The following is a 14,445-nucleotide window of genomic DNA, read 5'->3' on the forward strand; positions in this document are numbered from 1 at the left end:
TTGAAACATTCAGCTTCTTTATTATCTTAGCCCAAGATATCATGGCAGCAGCTCCTCAGGGTAGCATTCTCAACCTAAACATCTTCAGCTGTATTAATGAACTCCCCTCCAAAAATGGTAATTGCACAGAATGTCCAGCAGAATTCTTGATTTCTCAGATGCTGATGCATGTATCTGTATGCAACAAGACCTGGACAACATTGAGGCTTGTGCTGCTAAGTGGCAAATAACATTTATGTCACACAAATGATGAGCATTGACCATCTCCAACTACAGGGTATGACCATTATCCCTCAACATTCACTGAATTCTGTCCCCACTAGCTCAACAACTCAACATCCCAGGTGTTAACCAGAAATTGAGGAGAAAGTGAGGACTGCAGATGCTGGAGATCAGAGCTGAAAATGTGTTGCTGGAAAAGCGCAGGTGAGGCAGCATCCAAGGAATAGGAGAATCGACGTTTCGGGCATAAGCCCTTCGCTTATGCCCGAAATGTCAATTCTCCTGTTCCATGGATGCTGCCTGACCTGCTGCGCTTTTCCAGCAACACATTTTCAGCATTGACCTGAAATTGAACTGGGACCCACAGTATTTATTATGGCTGTGGTCAAGAGCCAGAGATTAGTAATACTACAGCAAGCAATTCACTTGACTCCATTTACCATGTACATCAGCTACAAAAGCACAAGTCAAGAATATAATGGAATACTTCCTACATGGCTGAAGAAGAGTGCAGCTTCAACAACACTCAAATTCAACACCATCTAGAACAAAAGGAGAATGGGAGGACTGCAGATGCTGGAGATCAGAGTTAAGAGAGTGGTGCTGGAAAAGCATAGCATGTCAGGCAGCATCCGAGGAGCAGGAGAATCGATGTTTGGGCATAGCCCTTCATCAGGAATGAGGCTTGTGGGCCAGGGGGGCAAGAGATAAATGAGAGGTGGGTAGGGTTGCAGGGCAGGGATGGTAGTATAGAAAGCGATAGGTAGGTGAAGGTAAGGGAGAAGGTGAATTACAAAGTTAATATTTGATGCATCAAGTCATATTACCCAAATATTGTACGAATCTGGGTGATTATAGTATTTCTGTCCCCACTAACCATCTAAAAATTAATGATATCACAAGCAACATAACCATTCCAACCATTTCAGTTCTAAAATGTTAGACATTTATTAATACTGTGTACACTTACTGAACAAGTGATTAAAGACAGGAAAGTATAAATGATTTTTAAAAAAAAAATAAAAGTTTATTCATTGAGAAAAATGTTCAAATTATTGAAAACTTTGAGAATCTTACAGATCGAAAACAAACCAAGTTAAAAATATACAACACTAATGAGCCAAGATGCTTTCCCAATTTAAACTGAAAAAGTTAAGAGTGTAGTAGCTGAATAAACAACCTTGGTAAGCCAGTCAGACTTGCCTGTAGGAATTTTATGCAATCGTCCCCACTATATTACAGGTCATTATCTAGATTTATAAATAGATTATTTCACATAGCATTGAGACACTTACTCCATTTCAAGTATATCAAGTAAATGCCAATTGAAAGCAAAAAAGATTCCCATCTGCTAAAAGTGTGTAACATTGATATCAATATTCAAGCTTTTTAAACAAAGATCACAATTTCTCTGTGAACCCACCATAACAAAAATAAGCTACTGGAAGTGGAATCTGCAGCCTCTCACTTGTCAGCATTTCATTTTCTTGCATTTGCTTTCCTTTCGCTAGATTTTCTGCTTATACAACATGCACAGTTCGGTCACACTAATTCACATGATTCCTTTATGTCAACTTGCATAACAAAAATAAATTGGATAAAAGATGTTCTTTGATACCAGTATCAGTTTTACCACTCAGTCACATTCCAAGATAAACATGGTAATATTACAGGAAGCTCTGTAAGTAGACGGTACCAATTACACAATTCACTTTCCAAAAACCTGAGTGTCGAAAGATGAGCAGATTTAATATGGAGCATTTGAACCAAAATAAAGTACAACTGCAATGTGTTTTGTATTCCTCTCCTTGTGCACATGTAATGTATAATGATTTGGCATCTGAATACAAGTTGAAATTTACAGACATCTTATCATATAACCAGAGTTAGAGTCAGGAGTTCCTGTATAAATAGCACTTAGCAAACCTTTAGTATCGATTGTTCTGGCTTGTCATTTCAAATCTAGGGGTTGCTGAACGTTTATTAGATGATGAACTGACCACTTCTTTGATTTAAATCCAATGACATACTACATCAGCAACTCCCCGATTCACATACTTTCTGCTGCATTTTTAAGATCAGTTCCAACAAATTCATCTGTAAGGTCAGTTCCTGTAAAATACAGAAACAAAACCATTTAGAACTTGGACCACTAAAAGCTTTGCCAAATATCCAGCAAGGCCACAACGTCCTGTCATTGATAATGTGCCACAACTGGCAGAAACTTGCAATGCTGATTGTTTTGATCTCGAGGGGAGGCAAGTTTGTGGACAAAAACAGCCAATATGATGCTTTCAAAAAAACCTGCAAAAATGTAAATTTGCACTGGATATAACTTACACTTGAAATTTGTTAATCTTATGCTAGTTTGGCTAATTTCTGGTGAATTGTTCCAAAATTAATCATAAATACTCCAGTGAGTCTCTGATTTGGGGAAAATGTCCTTCCTGCAGTTAGGAAGCAAAGTTCTACATACTTTTAAAAATGTAATGCAACTTATTTTGGTAGGAAGAATGAGGAGGTCACGTATTCTTTGACAAGCAAGTACCTAAATGGGGTAGAGGTAGGAGGGGGAGCAAGGGCACAGTTACACAAATCACTAAAGTAGTGATAAGGCTAATAAGGCCATTCAGAAAAATAAAATCACTGTGGTTAATGTCCACAAGGACAATTGAAAATCAATTTAAAATTTGAATAGAAGCTCAGTTAGACTATGAATACACTGATCACTTCTGGTCCCTATATTTTAAAAACAAAATGGCACTGAGGTGGCTCAAACAAAACCAACATGAGAACTGAGTGATTACTTCCCATGTAGAAGATGTTGCGAGACAGGCTCTTTCCCTTCCAAAAACCAAAGAGTGAGGGATGGCCAGATACAGTCCTAAAAATTATGACAGCAGAAGACGTTGAGGGTGGGATCAGATGCTGGGGTCATAAGATAACAGTCAGTAAATATGGAAGTCCTTTCCTATTACCTGTTTCAAATTGAAAGTAAAGTTAATATTGTACAAGTATCCCACTAAAACACTGCTTTTGTTGGCTCCTAACAACCAATGCCACAAGCACCTATTCAAACATTGGCCTGACTACAGTAGACAGCTCTCACGTAACATGAACCTGGATATTCATAGATACTTTCCACACCTTCATTCAGGGGATGCAGGCTTTGCTAGTATGGTCATCATTTATTGCCTGAGAAGGTGGTGGTGAGCTACTTCATGAACCATTGTAGCTCATCGGATCAAGAATCCCCATAATGCTGTTAGGGAGGGAGTTCATGGATTTTGATCCAATGACAGCCAATGATACACAGTGATATATTTCCAAGTCAGGATGGCGACTGGCTTGGAAGGGAATTGCAGGTTCCCTTGTATCTGTTGCCCTTGCCCTTCTAGGTTATACAGGTCATGGGTTTGGATCTGACGAAGGGGAAGCTGATCTGACTAAGGGGAAGCAGACCAGCTAAGCTATTTAGAGAGTCTCCCTGTGCTTCCAAAGGTTTCTCAACAGTAAGAAGAAAGTGTAATCTATGGCATATTTTTCTCCCTTCCTAAGAGGGGAATGGGACCAATCATAACATCAATACTTTCAATCAGTTCAGCAGGGTAGTCATTAAACCCAGGGCCTTTGAGCCCAACCATTTACAGCATAGGATAAACTCTCAGCCAACGGGAAAGCAGAGTAACAGTGATAGTGCGGTTTTAAAAATTCACAAAACATGAATATGAATAGATTACATACACACACGAGCACATTTTATTGTACTATTGCTGACAGCAAGCCTATGAATAATCAGTCCTAGTAACATCATCAAGCTCTGGATAACAAGCTTCTCAGCAAGAATGCTCTTTGTCCTGTTTGAGAGTTGTCTTCTCACCACCTGTTATCCAAATACACAAGTTAACAGTACAATATTGACAGACTTTTGGAGAGCAACTCAGGCTTGGAAGTCTAGAAGTAAATGTTTTTTTTTAAAAAACATAAAACCCATTAACATTAAGTGTAATTGGTAAGCAAAGAAAAGTGACCCAAAAAGTAAAGATTATACTAAACATCTTTGAGAGGGGAGTCACCTGAGGGTTTGTAGTAATGTAGAATCCTGGAACACCAGCCTTCTCCAGGGTGTTCTGCTGGTCAATCACTTTCTGATCTAGCTCCAAGACTATCTTCTCATCCATCATCCTTTGCTCATCCTTAACTCTCTGCTCCAAAGCCTAGCGAGGAAAGAAAAAAAAAAAGTGTTATAGAGCTCAAGCCTGTTTGGGTTAAAAGACAAGAGAAAAGAAAAAAAAAGAAAATCACTAGCTCAGTTCTAAATTTTACAGCAATGGCAAAGGAATGTAATTGCTAAAAAAATACAAAAACAATTAAGTATTGCAAACCCAAGCCTTTGTTCGTTTAACCTTATTAAGTTTTGAATGCAGGAGAAAAGTCACGTTTGTCTATTTCCCTGATGTCTTACAACAGTCAGACTACCCGTCAGCACTAGTAGAGGTCTGAAGTAAATTTCAGACTGAAGACAGCTCTCTCGTCATGACGACTTGAAATCAATAAGTGACCAAAATTTAACAAGTGAAACATATCCAATATAGTTCAACACTTAAGAATTAGCCTCTGAATGTTAGCTCATCTTGTACAAAAATATTAGACAAATCTAAAAAGCTTGGAGAAAGGATTAAAGCCATTGCAAAAGCAGGTTAACTCAAATCTTTTACCTCAAGCTCCCTTTGCTGTGCTGCACGGAGCACTGCCATGTTGTGGGTCTTGCAGCTCTGTAGTGCCTCCTTGTGTTTTTTCAGCAACTCCTGTTTAAGCGCTTTAAGAAAATTTATTTTGTATTTTTTTCTTGAAGGAAATTTCATCAAGAAATACAATATTTTGGCAGAACTGCTCCCCCCTCTCCCCTGCCAAAGGGACTGTGCTGGTTTCCAGATCAACTTGCAAACTATGAACCTTTCCTTACTAAAAGCAGTGTACCAGCTGTTTTGATGTCAAGTTCTATAATGGTTCTGTGAAGTGCATTGCAATAAGAATATTTCACTATGTAAAATGCATGTTACTAGAGTTTTAAATTTGTAATAAATAGCAGAGACGTTAGAAATCATCATTTTCTCCCTGTTATAGGTTTTCTAAGTGAGTTGCTGCCAATCTGTTCACATTTGCTATCAACAAGGACCTCTTGCATGTGATGGCATTGTGCAATATCACTGAACTAGACCAGTAATCCAGAGGTCCAGGCTAATGCCTTATGGATACATGTTCAAACCCATCATTTGGATTTAAATTCAGTTAAGAATCCTAGAATAATTCTGGTAACGTCTTTGGACTAGTAAACCAGAATACCCAACCAGTGCCCAGGGTTCAAGTCCCACCAAGGCATATAGTGAAATCAGAATCCAATAAATGGATCTGGAATTAAAAGTCATTTTCATGGTGACCATGTAACCACTGTCAATGGTAGTAAAAACAGTAATGACCTTTAGGAAGGAAATCTGCCATCTTTGTGTTGTTTGGCCTGCATGCAATTCCAGACCCACAGCTGGTTGGCTTTTAAATATGCAGAGACCCTTCTTCAGAACCATGTCTGTCAAATCTGCTGAGTTTCTCCAGCAATTTCAGTTTCATTAAACAAAAAAGATAATCATTGTTGGTCATGAAAATCTATATCTGGTTCACTAGTGTTCTTAAGGGAAGGAAGTTTGTTCTTGGCTCACCTGACTTACCTGCAAATTCTCAAAACGTGCCTAGCCAGCTACGTATTTCAGGGGCAACAAAAAGAAACTAATTTTAGTCCTACTATACAGAATATATTAAAATAAACAAATAGTAATGCTAATAGTTCGCTGGGTTTTTTTTGTGGTGCAGTGGGTAGCGTCTCTGCCTTTGAAAGGGAGCATCTCGGCTCAAATTTCACTTCAGGATTTGACAGTAAAGGATGGTCGATTAATAATGCCACCAAACAAGATAATGTTAGCATCACTGTCTACAGCTCGAGGCTACAAGGAGTGCTAAAACACACGTTGTCACAGCAACAAAAACACCTCAAGGAACTGGTTGGCTAAGTTGGCTATGCTGTCAGCATGGGAAAGGTCAGTGCCAACTACATAGCATTCATTCTCCAGCTGTGGAGGATTTGGGATCTGTTTCTTCACCCTACACATTGTTGTTGGCCTGTAGGTCAGCCCAGCCTTCAGGCAACTTAAAATAAATATTGGTTCCTGCACCACAATGCAGAAGTAGTAAACAGTAAAACCTGCTTATCAAATAACATATACTGGCGAATTCAAAATGCAGAACCACTACATTTAATTACATTTTTTTTTGAAAATCTGTTTTCTTTCCCCTGGGTAGTCATTTCTGCCAAAGATATTTACTGTGTTTAAGCAGAATGATTTGAGAACAAATGTAAATGCCTCTTCCCCTTTCCATCTGTTAAAAGTTCAATTTTCAATCTGGGACATCCACAAGCATGCTACCTCTGTGCTCACTGTGCAGTTTTAGACGCTGGTTGTAGAGATTTTTCTCAGTCAGGTGCTGAATCTCGAGCAAACCCTGTACAATCTCAAAGACAGTGCCATCAATCAAAGCCAAGGCCAGATTACTTAGTGTATCGTAGGATAATCGCTGCTGGCATGAGCTAAAAATAGAAAGAAAAAAGCTAAACATTTAAACACAGTCAGGATGCATGGGAAAAAAAACAAAGAACACTTCAGGCAAACTTTTCATCCTAGCTTACAAAAGTACAGATAAAAGAGACTTAAAATGGTTAAAACCATGAGTCAACCAGACAGTTAATGGAATGATCTTTTAAACACTTCATAGAAACAGATTAAATGGACAAATTGGTGGTAACTTGTGACAGTAGGAGACAATAATACATGTATTAAAAATAAGTGTGAATTTTCTTCTCATTATCATTGTTCTATCCTTTTTAAAATACTACTCACCTGTAGATCCCTACAGTATGGAAATGGGCCATTTAGCCCATCCAGTCAACATCGACCCCCCTTCCCCACAAAGACCATCTAGACCATAAGACCATAAGACATAGGAGCGGAAGCAAGGCCATTCAGCCCATCGAGTCCACTCCGCCATTCAATCATGGCTGATGCGCATTTCAGCTCCACTTACCAACGTTCTCCCCGTAGCCCTTAATTCCTCTAGACAACAAGAATCTATCAATCTCGGCCTTGAAAACATTTAGCGTCCCGGCTTCCACTGCACTCCGTGGCAATGAATTCCACAAGCCCACCACTCTCTGGCTGAAGAAATGTCTCCGCATTTCTGTTCTGAAATGACCCCCTCTAATTCTAAGGCTGTGTCCACGGGTCCTCGTCTCCTTGTCTAACTGAAACAATTTCCTAGCATCCACCTTTTCCAAGCCATGTATTATTTTGTACGTCTCTATTAAGTCTCCCCTTAATCTTCTAAACTCCAACGAATACAATCCCAGTATCCTAAGCCGTTCCTCATATGTGAGACCTGTCATTCCAGGGATCATCCGTGTGAATCTCCGCTGGACACGTTCCAGTGCCAGTATGTCCTTTCTGAGGTGTGGGGACCAAAACTGGACACAGTACTCCAAATGGGGCCTAACCAGAGCTTTATAAAGTCTTAGTAGTACATCTCTGCTTTTATATTCCAACCCTCTTGAGATAAGAGACAACATTGCATTCGCTTTCTTAATCACGGACTCAACCTGCATGTTTACCTTTAGAGAATCCTCGACTAGCACTCCCAGATCCCTTTGTGCTTTGGCTTTATTAATTTTCTCACCATTCAGAAAGTAGACCCACCCTAGTACCCTATCCCTGTCACCCTGCATTCCCCATGGCTAATTTACCTACACATCTCTGGACACTATGGGCATAATTCAAAGATGTGCAAGTTAAGTGGGTTGGTTAAGAGTGGAAACTGGAATACTCAGGAGGAAATCCATTCAGAAGCAGGCAGAATGTGTCAAGCTTGCTCAATCAATCAATCAATCAATCAATTGCCCATGGAACCCAGATGCTGTGAGGCAGCAGTGACAGCCACTAGCCCCTATTGACAGTGGTTGCCCTGGAATGGGAACTTTCTCCTGTTAATTAAAAAAGACTAGCTGTTGCTGCCATCAAATGGCAAATCAAAAACAATATCCAATTGTTTTTCATGGAGAGCTACAATGAAAAAAATTCAAAAAACCAAATAGATATTGTTTTTGTACAAAACATTTCAGACTGTGGTGCCCAACGTTCAAACAAGACCTCAAGCAGGATAACAGTCGCCACTTGCTCCTAAGGGATTATCTGGGCACAGAAAATGCTGCAGAATATAGACAGGCAACCAGAGTAATCACCACAACAGCTTACACCCGAGCAGCTGGTAGACACTTTGGTTGGGCCCAGAGCACACTCGACAGGCATCTCTAGCCCTGCCTAAAGTCCTATACTGAAAAGTACGAGACTGGAGTGCAGCCATTTGATACATATATCCCTCATTAATGAAACATAGGTGCAGAGCTGGACCATGGACAGATGCACACTACAAAAGTTACAGGCAGCTTGGGAGTTAATGAAGTTACTTCAAATCTTTTCGACCGAATTGCCCTATGCAATACTTCCACTAAAAGTACAGTGGATGCTTCCAGCAATTGATCATCAGCCACATCTCATTATTGGATTCAATATCAGAGAGTGGAGAATGCAGTTTTACTCAAGGATACCAAATTAGATTTGATTTTTAAATACAATCACCTATTTCAAACCAGAAAAGCTACTAGATTTCCAATAATGCACAATTACGATAGGAAGGTGGCAGAAGCATTGGAAAGGTGCAGAGGAGATTTACCCAGATATTGCCAGGTATGGAAGGAAGGGCTGAGGGACTGGAGGTCATTAGAGAGAAGGTTGAAAGGTGACTTAATAGAGACATACAAGATGATCAGAGGATTGGATAGTGACAGCCTTTTTCCTTGGATAGTGATGCCTAGCATGAGGGGACAGCTTTAAATTGAGGGGTGATAGATATAGGAGAAATGTCAGAGGTAGGTTCTTTACTCAGAGTAGTAAGGCCATGAATGATAATAGAATAGTAGAAGTTAGATGGGCTTCAAATGGATTTCACAAGTCGGGTGCAGCACTGAGGGCTGAAGGGCCTGTACTGCGCTGTAATGTTCTTTGAGAACAAAAATTTGCATCCTTCAACGATTCATGTATTGTGCTCACGAGATGGTGAGGATATAGAAGTAGAAAAGAAGTAACTTCCCTGTTGTCCACATGCAATAAGAAATGGAAAGATTTGATTACTGAACAGATTCTTTTTTTTAAAAAAGAAATTGCAAAAGGGATATTTTTTGTTGAACTGATCCAAGGTTGCATTTTGTTAGTTGGGAGCAGCTTTTATTGCCCATTTCTATTGGTCATTACATGTGCTTTCAAATTAGTGACAACTAAGCCTTAACTTTAAAATGAACTGCATGATGGGACAAGAGATGATATTTATCAACAATTAAGGATATGAGACAGGATTCAAAAATACAGAGCTGGAGATTTCCAAATAGAAGTATGGACATTAAAAAAATCAGAGCCTTTAAAACTCTTGCACAACCTCATCTCAATTTTTAAAAAAAAATGTTAAATTCATAGGATATGGTCTTTGCTGGTTGGGCCAATAGTTAATGTCCATCCCTTATTGCCCTTGAAGGTGGTGGCAAGTTGCGTTCTTAAGTCACTGCAGACTATTTGGTGCTGTACATATACCCACAATATTTTAGTCAATGAAGGGCACTTGACAAGGCAAATATTTTGTGCAGAGCAAAATCCCAGAAACAACAATGTAATATTGACCAGACAATTTGTTGCGATGTTGATTGGAGGATAAAATATTGGCTTGTGCACTGGGATAATTCCCTTGTTGATATTTAAAATAATGCCAAAGTGATTTTTTGTCTACCTAAAAGGACAGACAAGGCATTGGTTTAACAGCTCATCTGAAATATTGCATCTCCAACAAAGCAGTGCCCTCTTATTACTACACTGATGCTTCAACTTTGTTTTATTTAAATTTTGTGCTCTAAGACCTCAATGCATAAATCGAATTACCAGTTCTATGTTTTACTGGCCATTTTAAATGGAAGCAGCTGAAATGTATAAATCACGTAAAAAATACAGATTAAAGGGATGAGGATTTAGACTTATTATACATGTTTATCACTCAGATTTTCAAATAATCGGTAGACTAGCTTAAGAGAGTCACAGCATTCAAGTCCCCACCTGCTCCAGAGGTGAGTCGTAGCATTTCTGAACAGGTTGATCAAACATATCTAGAAATGTTTCAATTCACTGAGTTGCTACCTTGATAGGTCTTTGACCAGGCTCTGCAGCTGAGAGAGAAGATGATAATGCTGTTCCTGCTGCTTAGCAATATCCGCTGGCTCTTTATATACCTCTACAGTTTTATTCATCTTCAGATGTTTCATGAGGAAATCATCCCAGTAGTAAGATACTAGTTTCTTTCAAATAGGAATGCCCACTCCTAAAACAGAGATTTAAAAATAATTTCTAGTGTTGTCAAGAACACATGGTCAAAGACTTCATTGTTAATTTTTTACAAGAATAGATTTTTCTCTTTTGTAATTTAACATATTTGACACAACTACATATTTGCACTCTTATCGCATGTAGAAGTGAATTGCCTTACTAATCCTTCTGTGGCCCAAAAATTGTAAGGCAGAGACCAAAGGAGAATATACTTTTAGTTCAAAACATCCGGTTTTCTATCCACACCACCTCCTACCTTAACTAATTACCAAGTTAACTATCACACCACCATTTAAGCCACATGCCACCCAGACAATGAAAATTATTAGCTGTACCCCTTGCCACTCACTTCTGAAACTGCAAACTAAAGCTCAGGTTGAAAGAGAGAACAACTGTACTTCACATCAGGGCAGCATTCAATCAGAAACAATACTAATGAGTTCAAGCAAAATTGAAGGAGATAGACCAAAGAGGGAAAATCACCCCAAGGCTGGAGTTACACCAGACACATGGGCAAATAACAAATCAAAAAATCTGACATCATAGTGAGGGATTCATTCTTCATTATTTGAGACTTCAGTAGAGATGTTTTATTGGCTGTAATATAAAGTTTGGTTGCAGAGTGGAAATGTAATTATTTTCACCATTTGCCAGATGAGACTTGAATTCCTACGGGCCTGACAATTTATTATCAAAACTGCATCATGTGTACATGCTGGCCATTACAGTACTCAAAATCTAAGCAAGGTGCATAAACTCCTCTACAATGCAAATGGATTAGATGCAGAAGCAAAGTTAAAAATGTGTTGCTGGAAAAGCGCAGCAGGTCAGGCAGCATCCAAGGAGCAGGAGAATCAACGTTTCGGGCATAAGCCCTTCTTCAGGAATCCTGAAGAAGGGCTTATGCCCGAAACGTCGATTCTCCTGCTCCTTGGATGCTGCCTGACCTGCTGCACTTTTCCAGCAACACATTTTCAGCTCTGATCTCCAGCATCTGCAGTCCTCACTTTCTCCCAGAAGCAAAGTTAGGCCACTCAGCCCATTAAAAGCAGACTCAATGAGATCATGACTAATCCTCAACTTCACTTACCCCACAACTCAATTCCTTTACTAATGGTAGCAAGTTGTGAGAAGATTTGGAGCTCACATTGAGGTTCTGGATGTAGGTTTGCTTGGACCACCAGTGCTTCATCCTGAGGCTCACTGATGATGTTACCTACTATGGTGACAAAACATCTGAATCCAAACCTTCCAGCTCAGCGAGCAAACCTACATCTAGATCCTTTACCAATTTAAAAAAAAAGTCAGTCTTGAATATGCTTCACAAGTCAGCCTCAAAAGCCCTCAGCAGTAAAGAATGTCACAATCCTCAAGAAATTCCTCCTCAGGTCTCTCCTAACTAGGCAACCCCTTACCCATTTCGTTCTAAACTCTCCCACAAGGAGAAACAATCTTTCCATATCTACCCTGTCAAGTCACTTAAGAATTCTGCATGTTTCAATATGGTCACCTCAAATTCCAATGGGTACAGGTCCAACCCTACACAGTCTTGTTTTGAGACTCATTACAGTGCACAAACCAGCTGTCCTTATTCTGACATCATGCCAGCAAATCCACTTCAGAAAGAGTTATGGAGTACTTCCGGATATCCCAATATTGTGAAAGGCACTACATAAACCGAAGTTCTTTCACTTGATAAACCATTACTTACAACTGGCACATTACAGATACACACATCAGTTGAGTCAAGGCAAGCTGTATCACCAATGTTAAAAATCACACAACACCAGGTTATAGTCCAACAGATTTAATTGGAAGCACTCCTGTTGAACTATAACCTGGTGTTGTGTGATTTTTAACTTTGTACACACCAGTCCTACACCGGTATCTCCAAATCATGTATCACCAATAGCCATCACATGATCTATAGTCTGGAATTCTTATAAACTGGGGGACTGGATTTACCTAATACATTAGTAAACAATAAATTCTTTGGATTTAGGGTTACCACTCTGGTTACATGCAGTCCTGGGGATTTGACCCACTCAAAATGATTTTTTCTCTCTATCTCAGGACATGTGACAATAACAAAATCACATCAGGACCTGCTACCACCCCTAGCCAGACAGCCTTATTTCCTACTCCATCACTAATACTTTAAGTTTATAGTGTTTAAAAGAGCATTTTGAAAAGGCCACGGTTCCTGTTTTCTCTATTAGCAGTGGTTACAATAACAGGCAGAACCCGGGGGTAGGGGGGAATGACAGAGCAATCCAGGAGGGTTAGCAACACAGATTCCTGATTAAATTGGTGCGAGTCAATGACTCTGCTCAATATTAGTACAAGTCACACAATGCAAACTAAATCAAAAATAAAAACATATCACCATTCTGCACCCTGACTCAATCCTTAAATAATACAGCAACATAAAGACGGAGTTATACCATAAAGTGAATACTTTCCGCTTTCACACAAAGGAGAACATCGCTCAATAGAAGTCACATTGATTGTTTCAAAGTCAGAATTTGTTTTTTGTTTGAAAACCCGCAGCTAATCGATATACGCCAGAGGTATTTGGAAGGAAACCCTGTGTCGGGCCGCAATCCTAACGGATTTAACCGTCTGTCTCTCCCCTCGCCTTGCTACTTCCGCCATCTTGAGTGTGGCGCCTCCACTGGGCTTTTCACGGCGTCCCCCAACGTCCGCCATCTTGAGTGTGGCGCCACCGCCGAACTTTTCACGGCATCCCCCAAAGTCCGCCATCTTGAGTGTGGCGCCTCTGCAAAGCTTTCACACCGTGCCTGTCAAGGTCCGCCATCTTGAGAGTGGCGCGATCACGTGATGTTAGCCTGAGGGGGCCCCCAGTGGTTCATGTGGGAAGGTGGATCTAAATTGAAGGGAAAGGGAGGGTGAGTGGGAATGACCTGGAGATGAAGAAAGTTTATTTTTTCAGAGACCGCTGGCCGTGAAAGGGAGTTTTGATATAGGGTTGGCTGATTGCAGTTATTATTAATGAACCTACTCAGATATGTTATTGCATAACTACTATTGCATCACAAGAATCCATTGGTTGAGGTGAATTTTTGCTCTAAAGGGTATAATTGTAAAGGCAATGACTGGGGTTATATATAGGCACAAGTGTAGGCCATTCAGCCCTCTGATCCTGCCCCTCCATTCAATATGATGACGGCTGGACAAACACTTCAATCCCTTTAAACCCATTCCATAATTCTGAATGTCACTAGTAATCAGAAATCTGTCAACGTCCACCTTAAACATCCTCAAAACACTGAGCTTCCACAGTCTTGTGTACTACCAAATTCCAAAGGTTCACAACTCTCTGAGTAAAATTATTTTGCCCCATCTAGGTCCTTAGTGGCATCTCCCTTATTTTTAAATTCTGCTCCCTGGTTCTACGCTCTCGAACTACTGCACAACTCATTGTAAGTGACAGGACAGGTTGAGAAGGTGTTTCATAATCCATACGGTGTGGCCTGTGCTTTCTCAATAGAGGCATTGAAAAGCAACGGAGTTAGGTTAAAATTGTAGAAAATACGGCGCTCGGCTGGAGTATTATGTCCATGTCTGGACACCATACTTTAGGAAAGATATAAAGACAGTGAGAGTGCAGCAAATGTTCCTTAAGTTCCAGGGGTAAGGACCTTCAGTCACATAGATTGGAAAAGTTGGGACTTTCTTT

General features: G+C 39.9%; 1 protein-coding gene across 2 annotated transcripts; it reads right to left on the minus strand.

Annotated features, from left to right (window-relative positions):
• Positions 1 to 1,224: 1,224 nt before the first annotated feature.
• On the minus strand, positions 1,225 to 13,401 carry dgcr6 (DiGeorge syndrome critical region gene 6). Of its 2 annotated transcripts, none has more exons than XM_043715470.2 (6): positions 13,190 to 13,401; positions 10,560 to 10,740; positions 6,714 to 6,862; positions 4,941 to 5,041; positions 4,299 to 4,439; positions 1,225 to 2,334 (listed from the first exon to the last, which is right to left on the minus strand). In XM_043715470.2, exons 2-6 carry the CDS (start codon positions 10,682 to 10,684, stop codon positions 2,257 to 2,259), a joined length of 594 nt encoding a protein of 197 aa, XP_043571405.1. In that variant the 5' UTR covers positions 10,685 to 10,740; positions 13,190 to 13,401; the 3' UTR covers positions 1,225 to 2,256. The 2 variants fall into 2 exon arrangements, with proteins under 2 accessions (XP_043571405.1, XP_043571402.1); XM_043715467.2 differs by having other exon boundaries at positions 6,702 to 6,862; positions 13,190 to 13,397.
• Between the last annotated feature and the right edge of the window lie 1,044 nt (positions 13,402 to 14,445).

This window comes from Chiloscyllium plagiosum, unplaced genomic scaffold (assembly GCF_037043375.1).
Source record: "Chiloscyllium plagiosum isolate Xiang-an unplaced genomic scaffold, Cpla_swu_hap1 HiC_scaffold_24, whole genome shotgun sequence".
Classification (NCBI taxonomy): Eukaryota; Metazoa; Chordata; class Chondrichthyes; order Orectolobiformes; family Hemiscylliidae; genus Chiloscyllium; species Chiloscyllium plagiosum.

Excerpts from the sequence above, each read along its gene's own strand:
- dgcr6 (XM_043715467.2), bottom strand. The coding sequence starts at position 10,684 with ATGAAACATCTGAAGATGAATAAAACTGTAGAGGTATATAAAGAGCCA. Across the intron at positions 6,863-10,559 it reads CTGGTCAAAGACCTATCAAG|CTCATGCCAGCAGCGATTAT; the intron begins GTAGCAACTCAG and ends TTCTATTTTTAG. Across the intron at positions 5,042-6,701 it reads ACTGCACAGTGAGCACAGAG|CGCTTAAACAGGAGTTGCTG; the intron begins GTAGCATGCTTG and ends ATTTTCTTAAAG.